The sequence below is a fragment of the Medicago truncatula genome, chromosome 8 (genome assembly GCF_003473485.1).
Source record: "Medicago truncatula cultivar Jemalong A17 chromosome 8, MtrunA17r5.0-ANR, whole genome shotgun sequence".
In the NCBI taxonomy this organism is placed as follows: Eukaryota; Viridiplantae; Streptophyta; class Magnoliopsida; order Fabales; family Fabaceae; genus Medicago; species Medicago truncatula.
Window position 1 is genome coordinate 35,030,568 of NC_053049.1, and position 22,581 is coordinate 35,053,148.

Here is a 22,581-nt window from a genome sequence, read left to right on the forward strand (position 1 = left end):
CTACTAAAAAAGTTCGTATTTGATTGTTTTATTTTTAAAACTATGTATAAAATAATTTTGAAAAAGTATAGTTTTATTGAAAGAAAAAAATATTATTGGATCATACTCACGGTAGCTTTTAGGCTATTTGATCTACCATAGATTGGTCTACTTGTGCAACTTCATTTTTGTTTAAGAAAGTTTTTTACAAATAAAAAATTTTGAAATATTTTCCTAGGACTCTCCCATGGATTGAAGATTTTTGACTTCTATAAACAATTTTTGAAATATTCCACACACAACGACATCGTTCCTTTAAAATAAACAATTCACGTGATAGAGCAGACAGGGTAATATTTACCAGTGATAGACAAATTAATGGTTGCATGCTTCAAAGGCGGGGGATTATGGGATGTGGTGATCGTCGATGATAAGGTTCTATTCGTGGGAGTTGACGGGATGGAAACCACAAAGATGGGGACATTAACGTTTTCGAGGAGAAAATATTAAGGTGTATTTTAATGAAATGGTTTAACGGGATGGAAGATGAAGGGGATTGGCAACACAAGACAATGTGGCTGATATTACGAGACGTGCGTATACTTTATATTATCACAATTGCTGCTGTGGCTATTAGTTTTATTTTTCTTTTTTTTTCATACAACGCCAGTGCTTCATTAGCTTGATCAACAATCATGAAAAGGATGGGAATAAACGGAAATGAGGTACAACATGAACAGTGAAAAAGTCTGGTAATATCAGTTTTACAAAATTGAACACAACCAAAAGAAGTTAAAGAAGGGACTGTAATCAGGTTGTAGGTTGCAACTCCTATTCCAGTTGCTCATTCATTACACATGATTGTGTGGTTATTGTAGTTCAGTCGACATCCAATGGGTCTAAAACTCCACCATCATAAATCAATTCTACAACATTGGTTAAAAAACTATCAATAAATTTTAGTGCAAAAAGGGCCTGATACACGGGAAAAATAAAAATGAAAAGGGGGGAGACGGAGTATAATGAGCTGAACAAAGTTTTCAAATACAACAAAATATAACAGCTCTGCACTATGAAAAGACCTTCAGTGACAATGGAAACTTGGGTGAGAGGCACTGGCTGCTACAAAAACGAAACCTCTTCGCCATGTTTTGTTTTTCATCCCGGCTTTTTCCTAGGCAACTCCAAATATTAAAATGCCAGTTAGAAATTGAAATTGCCAAAAATATTTAGCATATGCACATAAACACAGAGAACATGAGATGATTATAAACATATATGATAGCTTTATTCCCTATTATCAGGATTCAAGACATGCATATAAACATAGAGAACATGCAAGGTTAAAAAATAGAGAAGATGAGATGCTTATGTTCCCACATGGCAGACAAATGTTAGTTTGTTTGTAATTGTAAGTTGTAATGCACATAGCAAATTTGAAATTTTACTTTATGCTGTCACAGTTTTCGGTACATAACTATTGCTAGGCAACAATGACTACCAATCATCCAAAACTTAACTCCTTTTGTTTAAAGTAAACGTCACACTATTATGCAGGATCAAGTTAACATTGTAAAAATACAAATACAAAAAAGATAGACATTAGTTAGGATTAGCTCACCCCACTGAACCTAAGAGCTTCAATTTTTGGTTGTTGTTAGAACAATGCTGCATTCTTTTCATTTCTTCCCCTACAAGTAGTCATTGTATAACTAACTACGTCAAAGAGCCACAAACCTTAGTCAAGGAAAAAAGAGTGCAGCTCTTTATGTTGCTTTCAAATTATTTAATTTATATTCAGATGCAAGAGTATCCTAAACTTCAGACAATGTGTGTATCTAACTACAGAACTAGAGTATGATCCACCTTCCCATCCTATGTCTATTCAATTAAACACAACCTCTCCACCTGAGGCTAACAAATGCAGATGACAAATACATACAAGGATATCTCACCTTACATAAGCAACAAGTTCACTCCCTAATGTTGATTTCATTTTCGGCATCTTACATCAAACAGTATCATTAGATAAGCCTCAAGCGATGGTTTTAGTACCTAAAATTCATCTTTAATTTTACAAGCTACCTAGATGCTTGCTAATTCCTTGTTATATATATTGAAACCCCCTTTCCTATAAATCATATCATATATTGAAGCACGGTAACAAGAATTCAGTGACACTAGCTCTTCTATATCAGTTCAGCAAAGAGTTCGGAATATCTTATTTACAGTTTACCATAGCTTATCACATGACATAAATACTTACATTAGTGTTTGGATACCCATGTAATAATAACTTATAACATGCCCAAAACTCTCCAAAATAGCTTATCGAATACACCTTTAATTAAACTGTTTATCAAAGACACATCTTGAACAAATTTCTCAATATACCACAAACAACAATTTGAAGGGCAATTATATAACATGAACACTTCAGAAGTTCAGATTGAATGCTTCTCTAGTATTCAACACGTACCAATGTCTAGCACAAACATACATCATTACATTCAATCACAATCATTTTCTTAAATCATATATGTGCCTACATGTCAGTATGTCAATGCCATGTTTGATTTCCGATGTCAGTGTCATTCAATCAAAACATACTATAACTCCATTCTACACAAAACATAGATTATATATCACACACACACACACACAAGTATATACAAAATTAATCTCTGATTATCCACATAAACACAAATTAATACCTCATTATTCCATAGAAGCTTTTGCACCAACCTCCTTCAACTTAGCAATAATCCCCTCGGCCTCTTCCTTCGTCACACCTTTCTTCAAAAGCGTAGGCGATTTCTCCACCAAATCCTTAGCTTCCTTCAACCCCAAACTAGTAAAACTCCTAACTTCTTTAATAACCTTAATCTTCGACGCAGCATCAAAACCATCAAGCTTCACATCAAACGCCGTTTTCTCCTCAACTTTCTTCACCTCACCTCCCTTTTCACTACCACCACCCCCTTTCCCTCCACCCACACCCCTCGGCATTCCCCTTATTCCCATTCCAGGAACCATCAACATCATAATCGGAAGCTCGTTGATTCCCTTTTTCTCTCGCATCACTTCAACGAGATCCATTGCTTCGATAAGCGTTAATCCTGCGAGTTCCTCGACGATTGCTGATACATTTTCGTGATTCGGTGAATCGGTGTTGTAATTGCGTAAATGGGATTTTGGATTTGGGGGGATGATGTAGGGTTTTGGAATTTGGGGAGAAAGGAAATTAGGGTTTTGAATTAGGGTTTTGCGGAGATGTGAGAATTGTAGGAAACGTGAAAACTTCATTGTTGACGGTGGTGGACAGATGTTAATAGTGGGTTGTTCTGTTTTTCATGGTTTTGAGTGATTTCAAATTCGTGATTGATTTTCGTGCATAAACCCTATATACGAACGAAGACGATGGTGATGTGTTTTTACCTTCTTAGCCCTTCCGGTATTGCTTAAACTTAGCAAATACACAAAGAAGTGCTAAAGTGTCCACTTCCGTTATCACTTTAGTTCTGACGTTTAAATAATCATGTTAAGTGATGATGTGACATACTCTATGTTTTACGATATCATGACATATGTTATGTTATAGAGATTAAAGCGAAAGTAGAAAATGGTCACTTTAATCCTTAAACCAATAATCAATACCCTCAAATTGAATCTCAAATCCCTAAATGCCATCTAATTCTCTCTTTTGTTCAAAATTAATCTTCTATTAAACACTAACTTACTGTTAGATCCATGATTGTGCATACTTAATATCAATTAAATCTCTGTAAACACGTACTCTAGGTCTCTGACGCGTTGTTAGTTTAACATAATGTTACCTACCGACAACAATAAAACATTATCGCAAGAAGCATGAAGGAAGTATTGCAACATCTGACAAAATGATTCCATAATTGAATACCAAAATGTTTCCATAATATAACTCTTAAGTCATTACATAAAGGTCAAACATAAAGTAATTAAATTATTGCACCACATTTGGACACATCACATTTTGGCAAGTGTTATAATAGTTAACTATCAGGGACCTTAGTGAGAGTACGTGTTTATTGTCAGAGACCTAACTGATAGTAAATATTCACAGTCCAAGATCTTACAATAAGTTGGTATTTAATGGAAGAATGATTTTGAACAAAAGAGAGAATTAGATGAAATTGAAGGATTTAGCGATTTGAGATTTAGGGATTTAGGAATTTGAGATTCAATACGGGGATATTCATTTTTGGTCAAGGGACTAAAATGATCATTTTCTACTATCACTTTAGTCCATGTGACACATCATATGGCATGTCATCCTAAAACCTGTGTCACATCATCACTTAACATAAGAATAAACCCTCATTTGGGTCCTTGAAAGTGTCCCTCGCTATCAGACCAGTCCCTCGATCAACATAAATTATTAAAAACTCCCTCAATGTTAGTTCCATCAGTCAATTTAATCCAAAACGTTAACTTGGTGTTAAATCTGATGATGTGTCCATAATTTTTGCCACATCAAATGCTTGCTGGAATGTCCACATAGACGGGGACCAAAATGAACGCTAGAACTCTATATCTTCTGGAAAAAGATGAACAAAGTTCAATCTTCATCTTCTTCCTCTTCCCTCTCTAAAACCTCCATCAAGCATCAACACACCTAACAAAACAACAACAACAAAATCCCAAATTTCACTTTCAAACACTCAAAATCCAAAAACTAAAGCATATAATAATCAAAATTCAAAATTTCTAAATGAAAAGAACTCTACAAAATCAAGAAGCTTAGAGGAGAACAACAACAACAAATTTTTAAATCAATTTTAAATAACCCAAATTTTTTTCTTGGTCTATTAGAAATTGGAGTGAATGAATGCTTTTGAAAATTTATGTGTAATAAAAATTTTGGGGTGAGAATCTACGAAGAAATTGGGATTGATACAAATTATTGATAGATAAAGTTTTATGGATTTAGATGATCATGGTATGGGTGATGAAGGAAGATGAACTGGGAAGGGAAAAGCAAGAAAGAATAGACCAAATTAATCCATAGACCAAATTAATCCCCAAATCATGTTCCTAATCGTCAGTATACTCCAATATTTTTTGTTGTCCATGGTGTTCCTGTACATCTCCCAACCTCCAACAATATTCAAACTCAATTCAATTTTGGTATTAACTTTGAAAATGAGAGAGGAGAATTTGGGATTGAAAATTGGGTTTTAGGGTTTGGAATTGAGGTTGCAGATTGTTTGTTTGATGAGGAGAGAAGAAGAAGAGTGAGAATAAAGGAGGGACTCAAATGCTTGTTGCAATGTCTGTTATCCCATGCAATTACGTCCCTGCCTACGTGGAAGGCGAACAATGTGGTTGAAGTGGCAAGGATAACGGACACATCAGCACCGTTAACATCAAGTTAACGTTTTGGATGCATTTGACTAACATAACGTACATTGGGGGAGTTTTTGATTCATTAAATTGATCGAGGGACTGGTCTGATAGCGAGGGACACTTTCAGGGACCTAAACGAGGGTTTACTCCTTAACATAATTATTTAATATCAATGACTAAAGTGATAACGAAAGTGCAAAATTTGGGACTTCTTTGTCAAGGACTAAAGTGACTATTTGCTCCTTAAATTTTTATTATTTTATTCTGTTTTTATTTTTGAGAAATACACGTTTAATTTGATTTTCACCACAATTATAAGGTGAATTCTAGCGCGATGGTTCAATTAAGCCCCTCACCGGTGAACAAAGACAAAAATACCATTAAATCTAATTAATGATATAGATTTATTAAAAGAAAAAATGAGACCATCAACACATGTTCACACACAACCATGCTCTTATGTCTTCCTCATCTGCATCCCGTCAATTGCAATTGCGTAAATGTTCGCTGAAAATTAAAGAATTGTAACTAATAGGTGTTTGCAAAAATTCTACTCTTCTAAAAGATGTACACGCTTTAATTAATTCTCTTTTCTTATATACGTTTGTTGAGACCAAAAAGAAAGCAAATGGATTTTGTAATGTTCATATGAATAATTTTAAATTTCAATTTATTTGTTTGTGTGTTGAACCTAACATTATTCTTAGTAGCGTCCGTTTTTTATCATCAAATATTAAAGTTTCAAATTTCAGGAGTTTCTCTTCTGACACTATAATTATCAACCTTGACTTTAATTTTTCATTTTGTAACGCTGTGAAAATGTTGACGAAAGAAATGGTGATCTTGTCACTTTCTTGTCTCTGCTTTTTCATTTTTGATGGATGCGGATGTTTTCTGCAAGCATCTTCTTGAATTAGGAGTTGAATAAGATGAGAAATATAATAGGGACAAGATTGTATGTGAAAATGTTTAGATGTTCTCAATTTTTTTCAATAAATCTTGACCATTGAATCAATCTTAATTGAGTCCCCACCTTAGAATTTACCCAATTATAAACTACATTTATAAAAATATTTATCGCTTTCTTTCAAAAAATTTAAAATATTTATTACTTATGTGTTTATATATTTTTACATAAGTTTTTATCATATGAATTCGATCCAACTTATTAAATTAGTCATTTAAGTTTTTTTCGTGCCACTTAAGTCCTTTAAGTTATTTAACCGTAACAATTTAGGAGATTTCAAATCTTAAAATATAAGTTATTCGAGACCTAAAAGTTTCAATTCAATAACGTAAAAGATGTAAGTGTTATGAAAAAATACTTTAAGGACTAGCTTGTTACAATTAATAAACTTAAATGACCTAAATAGTACATAAAACCTAAAGGATCAATTTCTTATAATAAAATAACTTAAAAGACCTCCGATATAATTTAGCTTAAAATTTACAAATTCACCTGAGGTAGGTTTTGTTTAGTTTGCACTATCAAATACATGGGTATAACGTGCACTAGTTGAATGTTAGCCATAAATATAACTAGTGTATACCCGTGTACAACACGTGGAAAATATTATTTGAATGAATTTAAGTATAAAATATTTTATTCTTCATATCTTAAAATAAATTTCAATAATCATCACACAAAATGTGCTAATAATTAGAATTTAGAACAATTTAAAATGAAAAAAAAAAATTAGAAGACAATTACAGATTTGATGACTAAAAATGAAAAGGCAAAAGCAAAATTTTATGGTAAGGGAAGGATACCCACCACCAAGTGAAAATGATTTTCTTTTACAACAAAAATACCGATTGAAATTCAAGGATATACAGTACATTCCAAGAATAAAACTTCCTTACACGGATAACCAACCACAACTCAACAACACAACAATGAATATGCTACCTTTGTTTATCGGATCTTGCTATATTGTGTAACTTTTAGTGCATTATGGCCAATGGTGCCAGCATGGCTAGGAGTGGTGGGAGTCGATTCTCATTCAACCTCAGATCATTTTTTGCAATTTATTAATTATGCAGGTTGTTCAAGAGGGCGTCGGTCTTTCTTCCACTTAATTTGGTTGCTTTGTGTTTGGGTGTTGTGGAATGAAAGGAATGATAGGATTTTTAGAAATAGACAAAGTACTTTGCCACAAATGCTAGATAATGTGAAATCAACTTCTTTGTGGTGGTTAAAGCTAGCAATGTTGTATTTAGTTTTGATACTCATCAGTGGTGGTCGAGCCCGCTTTTATGTCTGGGTATTGACTGATTTGGTTGTAATCTTGTTTGGACCTTGACATTTTTGTGATTGTTTGGCACATCTTGTGCGGTAACAATTACGGTGTCCGAGTTAATATATCTCATTTTTGATTGTAAAAAAAAAAACTTAACATTGAAATATGTGTTAAAAATTGTTTATCGAGTTTCTTCCTTATTTTGCCTTGTAAGTTACTGTAACGAGAAAGTAAAACATTAAAAAGGAATAGGTCAAGAACCAAAAATAAATACATTTTAACTCTTTATGTATAAAATGTAATTCTACACTCCACAATGATCGAACATTAAGCACTAAATTCTCCTGGATTACAAAACAATGTCTAAACTTGTATATAAATTCCACTAATACTCAAGTTTAACAAAACTACTTTCAATTTGGAAGCTTTGAAAGAAAGACTGTCCAAATTAAAACACAAAAAAGATGTTCAAAACATCGAGTAAAAAGGGCTCTCTCCTAACATCTCTGCACAAACATCATGTCTTTGATGTCCAATATAAAGTTAAACAAATGAATAAAAAATGAAGTTGACAAATATTGTTCTTCTGTCTGACACAGCATTGTATTTGCGCATCACAGTAAGCTGATGATGATTAAAAGAAATCCAGCGTTATAAATGTCTCATCAAAAAATCAAAAAAAGATGCAGAGAAAAATCAGAGGGAAAGTGGAAGCCGGCTGTATGAATCCGCTTTTGTAGGATAAAAAAAAACCGGCATTTCAGTGTTTAGTTCACTCATCACCTCAATTTTGTATCCATTTTAAAGTAGGCCTGTTTGCTATCATTTCTGGGAGACTGCCTACGATTGGCCAAGGTTTTGCCACATAATTGAGAATAGAATTCAAGAACGGAAGAATGGGAAAAAGACAGATAAGGAAGATTTGCTTGATATTCTCATATCTCTCAAAGACGCAGACAACAATATAATGCCCTATTGACTGAGCAGGAAATTAAGTCTGTTATTTTGGTATGTATATATCATTGCATAAGAGTGATGAGAATAAGAAGAAAATCATTTTTACAGAAGCCAATGAGGCACAAAGAATGACCATTTTATTATTTATCAAAGCACAAACAACGGACTAATTGCATAGGAATAGGAAGAATGGACTTTGGAAAAATAACAGCTGTTAAATGAAAATATGATTGGGTTGCATAATGAAAAATAAATATAAACATAAATAATTCTATTTGTTGATAATATTTTTAATTTAATTATTTATTAGATGATTATAAGAGGATTGTTGATCTTTAATCAGCGACGGAGCTAGCGAATTTTATACAGCGTGGTCAAATATAAGAAGATTTTTTTTTAAATAAATATATAACTATTTTTTAATTTTTTTTTTTTTAGTTTTCTCTTTGCAATTTTTATTGTTAACAACTCCATTTGTAATTGCTTAAGATACTGAAAATGTCAAAATAAGATAAAATAAATCTATTAAACAAATGGTAATTTTATGCACATTTTATTTCTCTAAACTTTGCGCAAATAAATTTATTGAAGTAGCTAAACATATTTTATTGGGGTAGCTAAACATAAAATACATTTATTAATTTATTGGAGTAGTTAAACATATTTTATTCGGGTAGCTAAACACAAAAGTAATTTTTTTTATTGGGTCATGCTAACAACAAATAACCTATTGTCTCCCTCGTATATAGGAATAGGAAACAAGAAGACAATAAAAATGTTATTTTTACTCAAAACGATAAATATATGTGAAAACAATAGTTTTTAAGGATAAAACTAGTTACAAACCCGTGCTTCGCACGGGTTGAATTACGTATTTTCTAAAATGATTGTTCTAAAGGAAAAATGAGCAAATCAAGAGAGATAGTTGCATTTTTCTAAGAGATTGTTGTTGATTATACAACAACAACAACAACAACCAAGTCTTATCCCACTAAATGGGGTCGGCTACATAAATCAAATGACGTCATAGTGTTCTATCATACACTATGATAGAACATTAGAAATTTGCACCTTTATAAAAATAAATTTATGAAAGCAACATGTTAAATCAGTGGCTCCTATTAGCAGAAACCTCGAAAACTACTGCATGATAAATTACATCAGCAAATTCATTCTTCCAAGATCATTACATAAGCAAATTCATTCATCCAAATGCACTATAAAATTAGAGTTTATTCAAATATATTAAGAGTAAAGCTCAAAAGCTACTGCATGATACATTTTTCAAACTTTTTTGGGAAAAGTTTTATAAAAAAGAAATGCGTGTAGTTGACTATAATACATTTGATTATGCAAAACGTTATATCTGCACACTTGGAATTTTGAAAGGTTGAAATGAAGTAACAAAATTAATTAATAGTAGAAAGGAATAATCCACATTCTTCTAAGTGACCAAATGAAGGAAACAATTTACACCCAAATCATGGATTAACATAAAAAGATTCAGAAGAACGTTCCTTAATGAAAGACGAAACAAAACACAAGATGATTACCAACAAACACAGATAAGAGCCTCAGGTCCTTGTCTTGAAAGGAATGGCTCGGATGACAATCCGGTAGCATCCATGAATTTGAAAAAATTCATTTACCTAGAAGAGTTTGTTAAAGGCTATTATTCTCAAGGTAATTGTAGACTAATATCCTGCTATTTCTTTCAACACAACAACCATACAACTTAACCAAATTTTCATGCTCTACTTCAGAGATCACATTAATCTCTGTCAAGAACTCTTTCACCCCTTGTCTTGACAAACATGTACAGATGGCTAAGTTTTACATCATTGGCATTTCCAACTACTTAATTTTAGTGTTTCATGACAGATAAACATGTCTTGTCTATGAAGCACCAACACGGACATCAAACATGACATTGACAATGAAACATAGACATTGGTAATAATTTGAAAAAATCGTAGTCATTCTGACAAAAACTGGTCCTTTCTTTTGCATGACTATCCCTTGAACATAGTAGGTAAGACCTGATGATATTATACCCTGTGCACAATAGTTTACATCCATTAAAACACTCAATAAATTCATCAACAGACAAAAAATAGGGTTTCGGGAAAAAATATCGACTGCAATTTGGCCGGGACTTCAAGTTTTTTTAATGTCTGTTGCCACCAAAACACCATTCAGGACGAACAAAACATGACATCTCTCTCAAAATTCGTTACTAAATCTTGTGATAAAAAAAATAGCAAGGAATTTCATTGTTTCCGTCACTAATTTTGTTGGCTGGTTTATTATTTTGGCAGTGATTATTGAAGTGGCCTTCGGTCGCATTTGACTATGATTCTTCATATTATAAAGAATTGTGATGCAAACGCGGCCGCCGGCCGCAAGTTAAAACTTTGATAACAGGGGAGAGACTTACAACATAGGCTGCAGCTAATAAGTTCATGTCCCAACCAATGCACCAAGCATTTGGGTTATGCTCCATAACAAAAGTCACATCAATTGATTGAAGTGTGCCCAAGGAACACACTATGGCTGTGAGTGAGAGTTGAGCTGAGTATTTCCTCAATGTGAACCTTCATTAATCACACACAAAAATCAATATTCAAATAATGTATAATTTCAATTTTATTCTCCACTTTCTTAATTTTATAAACAGTTACATACCTGAAGGATGAAGAAGAAGCCCGAGCAAAAGTAGCAATTATGAGAAAAATGGAACCTTTAACCCAATCCTTTTCACCAGAACCAGTAGTGTTTTCAGGTACATTTAGATTAGACTGTAAAAAAACTGATTTATAATTTTAAATTTGTTTGGTTATTATAGTGCAATGACCCTCCTTTCTGTATAAATCTTGCAACTGAAAATGCCATGTCTTCAGCAGGTCGGTGAGGAACTGGACCTCCAAACTCCGTAAACCTGCAAACATAAAAGAGGAAAAAAAGTAATGTATAGTCTGGCTTATATTATATCTAGCTTGCAATTATCTTCTTCTTATGGAAACCTAAGAAATAAGAAGCAAGGCATCAATACCAGCCAGTCCAAGCTTCTGTCCACATCTTTGGTTTGTAATCCTTATTTGGATAGAAATAATCACAATAGAAGCCATTGCAGGTATTAATCTGTAAAATTATTTACGTCGGAATTAGAAGCTGAAATCCTTGGAGGCATAAAAGACTATATCAAGAATAAGAATGTATTTTTAAAAAATGATACAATCAGGAGCATCATCTTGCTTACACATGATCCACGGAACTCCGGTACCGAGTCCTATAGCCATACCTGCTTACACCAATTTCATACTCCGTAGGTCCACATTCATTTTCAATCTACACAAAATTAAAAGTTCTAGTCAATAAATAAAACATAAGATAATTTAAAGCTAAGATAGATTAAGTAGAAAGCTAGCAACATGTTTAGTCTACCTGAGACATAATTATTGGACCACCCTGAGACTCAAATAGCCTTTCTGCTTTCATCATATCAACAATCTTCTCAATAAATTTTTGCATTTGAAACTTCATTATGGCAATATAAAAACAAAAACTAATTAGAAGGTACTAATCAATGAAAAGGGAAATAATGAGAACCTTTAACAATTCTTAAGGTATAATATGACCTTAAATGGACCATTAAATGGACCATTGTCAGTTCCAAAACTGATATAATAAAAAAAACTATCCACTCAACAAATCCGAGATAATTTTCCTAACCTTGGCATCTCCAATGATGAACTCCATATGTTGGTTACCATTACTGGCAGTGACAATCCATGAGTCAAGAACTCTAAACCCAATTTTCCAAACATCTACTTCCTTTTTAAGTCTTTGAAGCAATCAAAATCCCTAGACATTATTGACAGCCCTGTATAAAAACATACCAATTGATCATAAAATAGCTTTGTAATACCTCACTAAGATCTGTATTGAATAATTGTTAACTATTCTTGTTACCAAAAAAGGTTTAATTTACTCTAGTTCATTACAACAAATTTCTAAGCTCCAATGACATATAGGAAAAAGTACATTCCTTTAAGAATGTGAGAGGCTAATAAGCTTTGTTACAACTGATACTAATTCAGGAGACTCTTGAAGATATTTCGTATCTGTTGAGGATTCCATAGAGGAAACCTTATGGAACAATGAAGGGAAATGTTAAAAAAAATTGAATCTAATCATAATTTTTTCTTCTCGTGTATTTATAGTAGTTTAATATCTAAAATCCCATGGTAATGTATTTTAGATGCATTATAAGAACTAATGAAATGAAATATAGAAGATGTAAATCATAGGATTCATGTGCAATATATGAAAAAAAACAACCCTCAAGATCCATGTTACAGAGATGCAAACTTTATGATGGGTCTAATCCACAAGACAAAATAGGAATGAGAATGAAAGCATTAGAAAGAGAATTGGAATAACACTTATTGTATAGTAGATGAAAAATCACTGATTATTAGGTGTTATTTCCTTGCTAAGATTTTACAAACTTGTGAGAGTATGAGTAACTCCAAAATAAGTTAAATGCAGATGCCTCAGTTGCTATCTTTTCAACATTTATCCTCACTAATCTGATCAATGTAGCAAATTATCTATAATCTTTCAACAACATCATAAGAAAATAAGGCAACTAAATCTCAAACTATCAAATATCATTGTCAAATATCAAGATTCTCGGATACATCAAGTGAGAGATCAAACTTATTTTGTGCTACCAACTGTAACCATCCAGAACACCAAGCTAAATGTCTTAAACCAAATTATATCAAAATCCTCTCAGAGTTAAACATGAAAATAAGACTTAATCTGCAAATCCCCAAGAAAATTGATGAGACCAGACAGACTATATTCTAATTAGATGTTAATAGGTAAATTATTCACCAAATATGAACACTTCTATCATATCAACCAAAACAGTTTTAAAAAGCTCATAAAAAAATAGTCTCTTATTTGTTATTTTCAAATAAGTAAAACCAATCTATGATATAGATATTCAATGACACAATGAAAATTATTACTTTCATTTTCACATATTGAAAATCCAAACACATAGCATCAGCAATTTTTTTTTTTGCAATCCCTTCACCACCAAACAAAATTTCCAAAACATGCATACCAGAAAACTATAAATCATGATACTCAAACTGAACAAACCACACCATAATCAAACTAAATATATAATTTCCAATAAAGCAGACACCAAATAAAAAAAACCAACATACATGCATAAAAAAAACCACCAAACATACCCAGAAACATGTCACAACACATGCAAAACACAAACAAAATCATCCAACATCTTACAAACACAAACAACCTCAAAAAAACACATACTCACAACAAAGCTTTCCAACAACAAACAAAATCTAAAAAATCTGAAACACAATCGGCCAAAATGAAACACACATCTCTCAATCAACCAAAACAAACACAAACAACAATCAGAATATCTGAATCGATTAAGCCATTACAACAAAACAAATCAATAAAACAAAGAGGAACAGATCGCAAAAACAAAGAGGGGAAGAACAAATAACCCAAAAGCAATACAAAAAAGGGACATGCAAACAAAAATCAACACAACCTTGAACACCAGCAATCAAGCTAACCAAACCAGACAGAATGCTGAAAACGGCGAACTGAATGGAACCGTACGAACACACGATTAGGAAATCGTGGGAAATAACCTCAATTCATCCCATATATATAGAGAGAAAGGCAGCAATTACTAATTTACCAAAATACCCCTATAAGGGCAAAATGGTAAAAAAAATGGACAAGAATTGTCCTATATAGTTTAGTAGATGGCATTTAATCAATAAATGCTCATTAAAAACTGTACATTTTTGTTGTGATAAAATACAACACAAAAACACTTGGTTTGTTGGGGAAGAGAAGCTATTGGCTTGTTTTGTCTTTGAAAGTTTCATGAAGCTTTTTAGAAAGAACCGTAGACACAGGAATGAAACCGAATATGAGATCGAGAGAAAGAAAGAGTTGGGACAGTAGCAACCTGCACGTGATGAGTCAATGTTGAAAATTAGCTTTACCATGGTGGGAAACAACTTCTCATTCCCATATTAAACGCCACCATAGCTGTGTGTTAGGGAGGGGTAGCTTTGGCTACCCGAACATTATTATTATTTTATATAGAAAAGGCTAATTAGTGTCCTTGATGTTAGGGACACTAGTTAAGGAGACTAATATAGTAAAATAAAAATTGAAATTGTATAGTCAAACTCTTAAAAGTGTAAAACATACTCATTTCGATGCAAATTTTTTAATTTTTAATTTTTTAACTATTGTCCCAGAGGAGTAGTTAGCATGACCCAAAATTCTTTACATATTCGAAGAATTTTTTACTATATTATTCTCCTTAGCTAGTACCTCAGAGACACTAATTAGTATTACCTCCGGTCCTATTTACAAGAAAAAGTTAACTTTTTAGATTCATTCAATAATTGATTGATGTACCTAGCCTAAAAATAGACCAAATACATCAATTATTCAATGAATAAAAAAAGTAAATTGTTTTTTATATATAGGACCGGAGGCAGTATTTTTCATAAAAAAAACCAATTGTTTGGGTAGCCAAAGCTATCCCTTCCTAAGACATAGCTACGCCCCTGTCTTTAATATAAGAGGGTTGTTGAAACTTTTATTGTTCCCAAATATAAGAAAAATGTACGGTTGCTAACGTGCATTTATTGATTAAATATTACTTTTACCCTTATTTGATAATTTTTGAAAATTTATTGTTCTCATATATTTATTGTTTTGAGTAAAAATAATACTATATTTATTGCCTTCTTATTTTATTTCCTATACATGAGGTAGACAATAGGTTATTTGGATCATGAGGAGGAACGATTTTAATTTACTAGTCAAAATGATTTTTGGTTCACTTGCTTTGGAACTCTATTAAAAAAACTAGAGTAATAACGAGACTAGAGTAATAACGAGTGTTCTATGGTATTGTTGTTTTTTGTTATTTTTGTTTTGTTTTTATTTTGCAGGATCTCACACTTGCGGCTGTTGACAATCCGTCAAGTGCGGTCGAGTGGGGACTGGCAGAAATGATCAATCAACCTGAGCTGATTCGAAAAGCCATAGAAGAATTAGATAATGTCGTTGGTACAAGAAGGTTGGTCCAAGAAAGTGATATTCCAAAGCTCGATTATGTCAAGGCATGTGCTAGGGAAGCATTTCGACGCCATCCGATCAATGATTTCAACCTACCACATATGTCAATGGAAAATACAGTTGTTGATAACTACTATATCCCCAAAGGTAGTTATGTGATACTTAGAAGACAAGGACTTGGTACGAATCCGAGAATCTGGACAGAACCACTTAAATTTAAACCTGACAGACATCTTAATAAGACTAATGGTTCTAACTTGGATTTGGAATATCCAACTTTAAATGTGATAACGTTTAGCACATGAAGACGTGGGTGTCCCGAACTCCTCCTTAGAATTTCGATGACTTTAATGTTATTTGCGAGGATGCTTCATGCCTTCATCTGGAGTGTGCCACCAGGTCATTCTAGCATCGACCTTTTTGAATCACATGGTGGTACCACCAAAGCCAAGCCACTTGTGGCATTGGCAGAGTCAAGGTTAACATCAGAGGTTTATCATTTAAACTAATTAAGCAAGCCTCAAAATATTGTGATATATATTCTCCAACATCGTTCAATGTGTTGAGCAATTGACGGATAGAAAAAAGATGGTTTTTAGGGATATCTTCAAGCTCCTCTTGCACTTGTTTGATTCCTAGTTTACAAGACAATATGACACTATTTTGATAAAAACTAGTTTCATTTACACCATTTCAGTAATTTTAATTTTTTAATTTACAAAAATAATTGTCGTAATTGATTTAGGAAGGGAAAAAGCATTGGAGATAAGTGACCATATTGGTAAGCAGGTTTGGAAGTTGGTTTCTTCTCCAGAGTCTCTAATCACTCGTTTACTCAAAGTTAAATATTTTTCTCGTAGTGACTATTTTGGAGCTAGCATTGGCCATAATCCTAGTTATGTTTGGCGTAGTATTTGGAGTGCTAAAGATGTGATTCGGCGTGGTTTTCAGTGGAGTATAGGTACAGGCGAACACATACCAGTTTGGGATCATCCTTGGATCAGTAATGTTGCACGAATTTTACCTTCAACTCATCATCAATTGGAGTGGCCTTCCATCACTGTTTCTGACTTGTTGATTACACCCGAGAAACAGTGGAATGTGGAGCTCATTAATACTTTCTTTGACTCTAGTATTGCCAGAAATATTTTTACACTCCGTTGCTTCCTTCGGTAACTCATGATATGCCTGTTTGGAAATTTGAAAGGGATGGTAATTATTCAGTTAAAAGTGCTTATAAAGATATTCTGAATCATGATATGACAATTGTTCAACACCGAGTACCGAGTAACTGGAACTATATCTGGAGATTAAAATTGCCCCCGAAAGTTAAGAATTTCCTTTGGCGAGCTTGCCGTAATTGCTTGCCCACGAGAATTCGTTTGCAATCTAAAGGAGTTCAGTGTATTGACAGGTGTGCAGTGTGTGATGATTTCGGAGAGGATAGTAACCATTTGTTCTTTATGTGTAGTAAAAGTATGCTTTATTGGCAACGTATTGGCTTATGGAGCCCTTTGATGGCTGTCTTTGATATTAATGTCAGTTTTCCAACCAATGTATTTGCTATCCTACAACACCTGGATCAGCAGCAAAAGCAAATTTTCAGTGTGACCCTTTGGAGTATTTGGAAGCATCGAAACAATAAGGTATGGAACAACATCACTGATACAGCTCAAGATATTTGTGCTCGTGCAGGTTCTCTTCTTACTAGCTGGAGGAATGCTCAGAATATTCGGCATCCTAGCCCTCAAAATCCTTCCACCCCGAATGATTTGAAGTGGGTTAAACCAAGTCCCGGCAGGTTTACTTGTAATGTTGATGCGTCCTTTTCTCAAGCTCGGAATCGGGTTGGTATTGGTGTTTGTATTCGCGATGAAGAAGGTCGTTTTGTTTTAGCCAAGACTGAATGGATGACTCCGCTCCTTGATGTCGAGTTGGGTGAGGCTTTGGGTTTGTTATCAGCAATGCACTGGGTTCGTGATCTGCAACTAGGTATTGTGGACTTTGAGCTTGACTCCAAAAGTGTGGTAGACAGTCTTTATGGTAGTACTAGTGGCGTCTCTAATTTTAGTGCAGTTATTAATGAATGTAGACGTCTGTTAGCTTCTGATTTAGTAACCTCTGATGTTAGGTTCATTCGGAGACAAGCCAACGAAGTTGCTCATAGCTTTGCTAGAGTGGCTTTGCTAGAATGGCTTTGCGTCATGCTAGTTTCCATATTCATATTAGGATTCCATCTTGTATCTCTACTATTATTTTGAATGAAATGCAATAAGTTTATTCTTGTCAAAAAAAAAAAAGTGACCATATTTCATGGGCATATATAAGAGATAAAATTTAAAAGAGAAATGATATCAAGTTATATGATTAAATTATTTTTCTTTTAAATTTTATCATTTATATATATATATATATATATATATATATATATATATATATATATATATATATGTACAAATAAAATTTATTTTGAGTTGTGTCTATGCAAAAATTGGTCGTTATATGTTAAGGGTATGTCTCGTTTGCACTTTGTAGTCCGAAACTTACAATTAGATTCAAATGTATATTTGCAATTTTTCTAGAGCAAGCCAAAAATGTTTATTGAAGTGTGTTTAAAAATATGTTCCTAATATTTTTCTATATAGGAATGGTCTTAACTAGTATAAAAGAGTGAACAAATCCTTACCCAATTCTTTGTATAGTATTCCACTCTAACCGCGAGAGATATTACAAACCGGTTTAGTTACTAAGAATTTTTAAACTAAAGCAACTGAAAAATTCAAATTAGCAGTACATCTTTTGCACATTTCTATCACTTCAAAGGACAAATAAATAACACTATGAAGCCCATGTACTCTAAACATGCAATCCTATCCATATCGGATACATACCCGATATCATATACTCGCAGATATGTATTCACAATATATTTGAATATATATGTTTTTAATTTTAAAATAATTATTTTATCAAATATTTATAAGATGATCCACATATACTTATAAGATATATATGTATCTTAGAATAGATAAATGGTAAACAGTGAAACAATGTTGTGAGAATTCAATAAAGATGTTTACGAACCAATTTAAAACGTGAATTTAGTAGAATTGTCTCTCGCTAAACCAAACTCAAAAGTTATGTTTTTCTTTTAGTGAGAGGATAGAGGGCAAACTCAATCTGTCAACTTGTTTTGAATTTTTTTTAGTGTTTTTTTGTTTTTTTATTTTTTATATCAGAACATATGAAAGAAAATAGAATATGATTTATAAAAAAATTATAAACTTTTTATTTCACAAGTATTATTTTTTGTAAATTGTGATCTTTATAGTTATATATTAATGAAGAGTAATCCTTGCATACTTTTTTAGAGTATTTTACATGAATTTAAGTTTTATCATAAAAAATTTGTTAAAGTATCTTAGTCGCATTGTATCGTAAATTTTTTTTTTTTTTGCGTATCCGCGCATGCGTATTTTAATGTACTCGTACTACGTATTTGGACTTCATTTGAACCTATATTTTTATAATTTACTCATGATCAATAAATGATTTTGATATATAATAGTTCGTAGATTTTTTATAAAAAAAAAAAAAAGAAGTTGTTGTGTTTATCATTCTAAAAATCCTCTACTATGATAAAAAAAAAAAAAAGGGTATGTTAACGAATTAATATATAGCTTTTTATTTTATTTTAAATAATAATCTTAAAACTTTTAACAATTAAATGCAATATTTTAAAAGAGGATATTTCTTTTCGATTTCTTTAACAAGTTTGCAATATTGAAGCATCACAACCCTGCAACATGATCAACTTCTTATAATTATGCATTTGAAAAAGCTTAATTACTTATTATATGAATAGTTGACAAACAAAAAGACCCGAACATCGGACACAACTGACATATAGACACTCGTTAATACAAAAAATAGACATGATTGAATGTATTTGACACCGACATATTCAATTTGAAGTGTTGAAGCTATATACATATAATGCATTTTTAATCACCGCAACATCAAAGTTTTTGGTATTTATCGACATCAACCCGATAAGGTCCGCCTTTGTACCAGGTCCATATTAGGCACCTCAATAAACATGTTGAAAACAAGTAGTTTTCAACATCTTGTTACGGTAAAAGAAAAGAAAAAAAGACATGGAATTCTGAACAGAATCCTGAATTCCCTCAAGATGTGGATTAAGGAAGAACAATCACTTCTTTATAAAAGATATGGAATTAAGTACAATAATTTCATGAGACACACAAGAATACTATCCAAAGCCAAAATGCCCAAAGTGGACACACTAGCAATGGATTCAAGATAATCAACTCACCAAGGGAAAAAAGTAAACATAAAAATATAATTCATATGCAATTTTCATGTATGATTTGTATAAAGCAATGATATATTGCTTGATCACCAAGTATTAATCACCCTGCAATTTGTTCTAATGTTTCCTCTTGAACCTGTCAAAGGAGATATATTTCCCATCTTGATCATAGACTTAGCAAATTGCTCAAAGAAAAGATCATTTCTCTCAGCATACAATTTCACCAACTCAGCTGATTCTTGATTCTTTGTCAACAGAATTTCATCAGAGCTCAATAGTCCCTTGTAAGCCAATAGGTTCTTGAAGTAATTGTTATCAAATTTTGTCGGTGTGACATAGTCTAGGAAGAACAGATTTTGGTCACCACCAGATCTTGGACATTGAGTGCGCAATTCAGCAGCATAGTATTGATCAAGAGTGAAATCTTGCTTGCCATTTCCAGTTTGGTTGTAGAGTCTTTGCCTAAAGCTTGTGCACCTTGACTTTCCTATAGTGTGACTCCCTACCAATTGCATAAGATTTGTTTCAGCATGTTGTTATGTATAGTGTGATATAAACATATGAACTATATTCAAAATAAAATAATTTAAATTTATGTCACAAGTTCAAGGAGTGAACCAGAAAGAGCAACAAGATCAACAATGTCAAGTCCTTGAAGTTTGAATTTAGTTAGGATTGTCTGGAATGTGTTGTTTGGGGCTGGAATGTTGTTGTTGGAACCACTTAAACTTGCACCTAGTGAGTCTCTTCTGCCTAGAGGCACTTCCCAGTTTGGTCCACCAGCCTACACATAAAAGGGAATAGTAATGTAAGAATGTAACTATATAAGTCTTCAACTAAATTAAAATGTTTATAGCATAAACGCTTATCATACAAGTACTTATGTATAAGCTGCATCTATAACAAAAGATAAAATAGCGCTTATGAAAATATACGAAACACAATTTATGGACATGTCATATTTTGTTTCTATAGTGAAATTTTTTTACTAGAAAAAGCAATAGCAAATTAAATAAATACTTACAAGAACAGTTGAATCTCTAGCAGCTATAGCCAAAATGTCAGCACAAGAAACTGTATGAGGACATTCTTTCTCTAGTGCATATTTAATTTCATCAATGACCTCGAATCCTCTAGCTGAATTACGGTTCGGATTTGAACCCTTCTCACTAATAATGCTTCCACTGTTATCTAACAATATTGAAGCATCACAACCCTGCAACATGATCAACTTCTTAGTATAAAAAATAGACATGATTGAATGTAATCATATATGTTGGTATCTGACACCGACACATGTTGGATGCGTCTTCAATTTGAAGTGTCGAGGCTACATACATATAATGCATTTTTAATCACCGCAACATCAAAGTTTTTGGCACGGCCACGACTTAATATCACATGGTCATGACAATAATGATAATATCACATACCTTGACAAAACAGTCATGGAAATGAAGTCTCAAAAGTGAAGCAGCTATACGGGGTTCCTTTGCAACAGCATTGGCAAGGATGGACTTAACAATATTCTGAGCTTGTGGACATGAATAGTCATAAAATTGTGGATAAAGGTAAGACCCCATTTTCTTATGACAGAGGCAAAAAGGAGCAAATGCTAGTAAAGAAAGAAGCATGAGAAAGCTCAAAGAATTTGCCATTGTTCTTTTTTCAATATCACTCAGAGAAAGATATGAGAGTAGTTGAAGAAGAGAAGTTCTCAAAATTGATTGTATGAGTGATGTGTTGGAAAATGGTATTTATAGAGAAGAGCTCGGGTCCCTAAAAAAAAAAAAAAAAAAGAGAAGAGCTTGGGAGAAAATTATTGCATGACAAAAAAAGAATGAAAAAAGATGGAGTTGGTAACTATCTAATTTAAAAATCCATGTTAAAGTGGAAGAGAAGAATGGAGTTAGTAGTATTTTTATTAAAAAAAATCACCTAGTCTGAATGGTTCAGTATAATCAAAATTTATTATATGATATTATGAATGAAATCAAAATGGTATACATTCATGTTCTATGGTTGAAAATAATAGGTTGGTAACATTTTGAGTTTATTAATTAATTTATTTAGTTTATATATAAATGTTAGTGGTTAGTTTGTCGAGAAGATGGAGAAATTATATGGACTTCCTTCTTAACAAGTTTTCAACGTTTCAATCCATATTGTTGGATTACACTTTCATAGACACGTCTCTAAGTTATTGTCTCTAAGTTATTCATTTATGCAGGCATGGATGCACCTTATGTGCATTGGGGTCAATTGACCCCACTTTTTATATTTTATTTCAACCAGCAGTAAGATGATTTTATATCTTGATCCTATTTTAAATTGTACGTTGATCTCGTATAACAAAACTAATACTCTTTTCAATCACATTTATAAGCAAAAAACTATCTTTTAGATTTATTGAATGCCTAATGTAATTGGTATATATTCAATGAACCTTAAAAAAAAATTCTTATAAATATGACCGGAGGGAGTACACTAGAGGAAAAACAAAGTCATATTATAAACTAATTT

At 32.6% G+C, this 22,581-nt stretch overlaps 4 protein-coding genes across 8 annotated transcripts; 1 reads left to right on the top strand and 3 right to left on the bottom strand.

The window, feature by feature from the left end:
• Positions 1 to 690: 690 nt before the first annotated feature.
• Positions 691 to 3,414, bottom strand: LOC11410295 (50S ribosomal protein L7/L12). Of its 3 annotated transcripts, XR_003007569.1 has the most exons (3): positions 2,694 to 3,414; positions 1,601 to 1,670; positions 691 to 1,153 (listed from the first exon to the last, which is right to left on the bottom strand). XR_003007569.1 is itself a non-coding variant. In XM_024771940.2 (2 exons), exon 1 carries the CDS (start codon positions 3,283 to 3,285, stop codon positions 2,698 to 2,700), a length of 588 nt encoding a protein of 195 aa, XP_024627708.1. In that variant the 5' UTR covers positions 3,286 to 3,413; the 3' UTR covers positions 691 to 1,161; positions 2,694 to 2,697. The 3 variants fall into 3 exon arrangements, 2 of the variants coding, with proteins under 2 accessions (XP_024627708.1, XP_003629385.1); XM_024771940.2 differs by lacking the exon at positions 1,601 to 1,670 and having other exon boundaries at positions 691 to 1,161; positions 2,694 to 3,413; XM_003629337.4 differs by lacking the exon at positions 1,601 to 1,670 and having other exon boundaries at positions 2,694 to 3,410.
• A 6,577-nt stretch (positions 3,415 to 9,991) lies between these two features.
• LOC11426556 (uncharacterized) lies at positions 9,992 to 14,268 on the bottom strand. 3 transcript variants are annotated; one of them, XM_039829613.1, is made up of 8 exons: positions 14,167 to 14,268; positions 12,294 to 12,444; positions 12,006 to 12,098; positions 11,821 to 11,909; positions 11,614 to 11,702; positions 11,247 to 11,499; positions 10,999 to 11,155; positions 9,992 to 10,616 (listed from the first exon to the last, which is right to left on the bottom strand). In XM_039829613.1, the coding sequence occupies exons 2-6, from the start codon at positions 12,318 to 12,320 to the stop codon at positions 11,384 to 11,386; spliced, it is 414 nt and encodes a 137-aa protein (XP_039685547.1). In that variant the 5' UTR covers positions 12,321 to 12,444; positions 14,167 to 14,268; the 3' UTR covers positions 9,992 to 10,616; positions 10,999 to 11,155; positions 11,247 to 11,383. The 3 variants fall into 3 exon arrangements, with proteins under 3 accessions (XP_039685547.1, XP_039685548.1, XP_039685546.1); XM_039829614.1 differs by having other exon boundaries at positions 11,863 to 11,909; positions 12,294 to 13,388; positions 14,167 to 14,261; XM_039829612.1 differs by having other exon boundaries at positions 12,294 to 13,388; positions 14,167 to 14,257.
• On the top strand, positions 14,144 to 17,986 carry LOC112417414 (uncharacterized). Its single transcript, XM_024773079.2, has 4 exons — positions 14,144 to 14,233; positions 15,599 to 15,872; positions 16,471 to 16,897; positions 17,140 to 17,986. Exons 1-4 carry the CDS (start codon positions 14,144 to 14,146, stop codon positions 17,984 to 17,986), a joined length of 1,638 nt encoding a protein of 545 aa, XP_024628847.2.
• A 1,934-nt stretch (positions 17,987 to 19,920) lies between these two features.
• Positions 19,921 to 21,793, bottom strand: LOC11422576 (peroxidase 72). Its single transcript, XM_003629341.4, has 4 exons — positions 21,492 to 21,793; positions 21,083 to 21,274; positions 20,677 to 20,842; positions 19,921 to 20,560 (listed from the first exon to the last, which is right to left on the bottom strand). The coding sequence occupies exons 1-4, from the start codon at positions 21,714 to 21,716 to the stop codon at positions 20,145 to 20,147; spliced, it is 999 nt and encodes a 332-aa protein (XP_003629389.1). The 5' UTR covers positions 21,717 to 21,793; the 3' UTR covers positions 19,921 to 20,144.
• Positions 21,794 to 22,581: the final 788 nt, after the last annotated feature.

Bases quoted from the DNA above. Each gene is read 5' to 3' on its own strand.
- LOC11410295 (XM_024771940.2), bottom strand. From the start codon at position 3,285: ATGAAGTTTTCACGTTTCCTACAATTCTCACATCTCCGCAAAACCCTA.
- LOC11426556 (XM_039829613.1), bottom strand. From the start codon at position 12,320: ATGGAGTTCATCATTGGAGATGCCAAG. The intron at 11,910-12,005 runs GTAGACTAAACA...AATTTTGTGTAG, and splicing joins GTCCAATAATTATGTCTCAG to ATTGAAAATGAATGTGGACC. The intron at 11,500-11,613 runs GTATTGATGCCT...TTATGTTTGCAG, and splicing joins ACAGAAGCTTGGACTGGCTG to GTTTACGGAGTTTGGAGGTC.
- LOC112417414 (XM_024773079.2), top strand. From the start codon at position 14,144: ATGCAAACAAAAATCAACACAACCTTGAACACCAGCAATCAAGCTAAC. The intron at 14,234-15,598 runs GTACGAACACAC...TTTATTTTGCAG, and splicing joins ACGGCGAACTGAATGGAACC to GATCTCACACTTGCGGCTGT. The intron at 16,898-17,139 runs GTAACTCATGAT...GTGTATTGACAG, and splicing joins ACACTCCGTTGCTTCCTTCG to GTGTGCAGTGTGTGATGATT.
- LOC11422576 (XM_003629341.4), bottom strand. From the start codon at position 21,716: ATGGCAAATTCTTTGAGCTTTCTCATGCTTCTTTCTTTACTAGCATTT. The intron at 20,843-21,082 runs GTAAGTATTTAT...TTTTATGTGTAG, and splicing joins CTAGAGATTCAACTGTTCTT to GCTGGTGGACCAAACTGGGA. The intron at 20,561-20,676 runs GTTCACTCCTTG...TGCAATTGGTAG, and splicing joins TGATCTTGTTGCTCTTTCTG to GGAGTCACACTATAGGAAAG.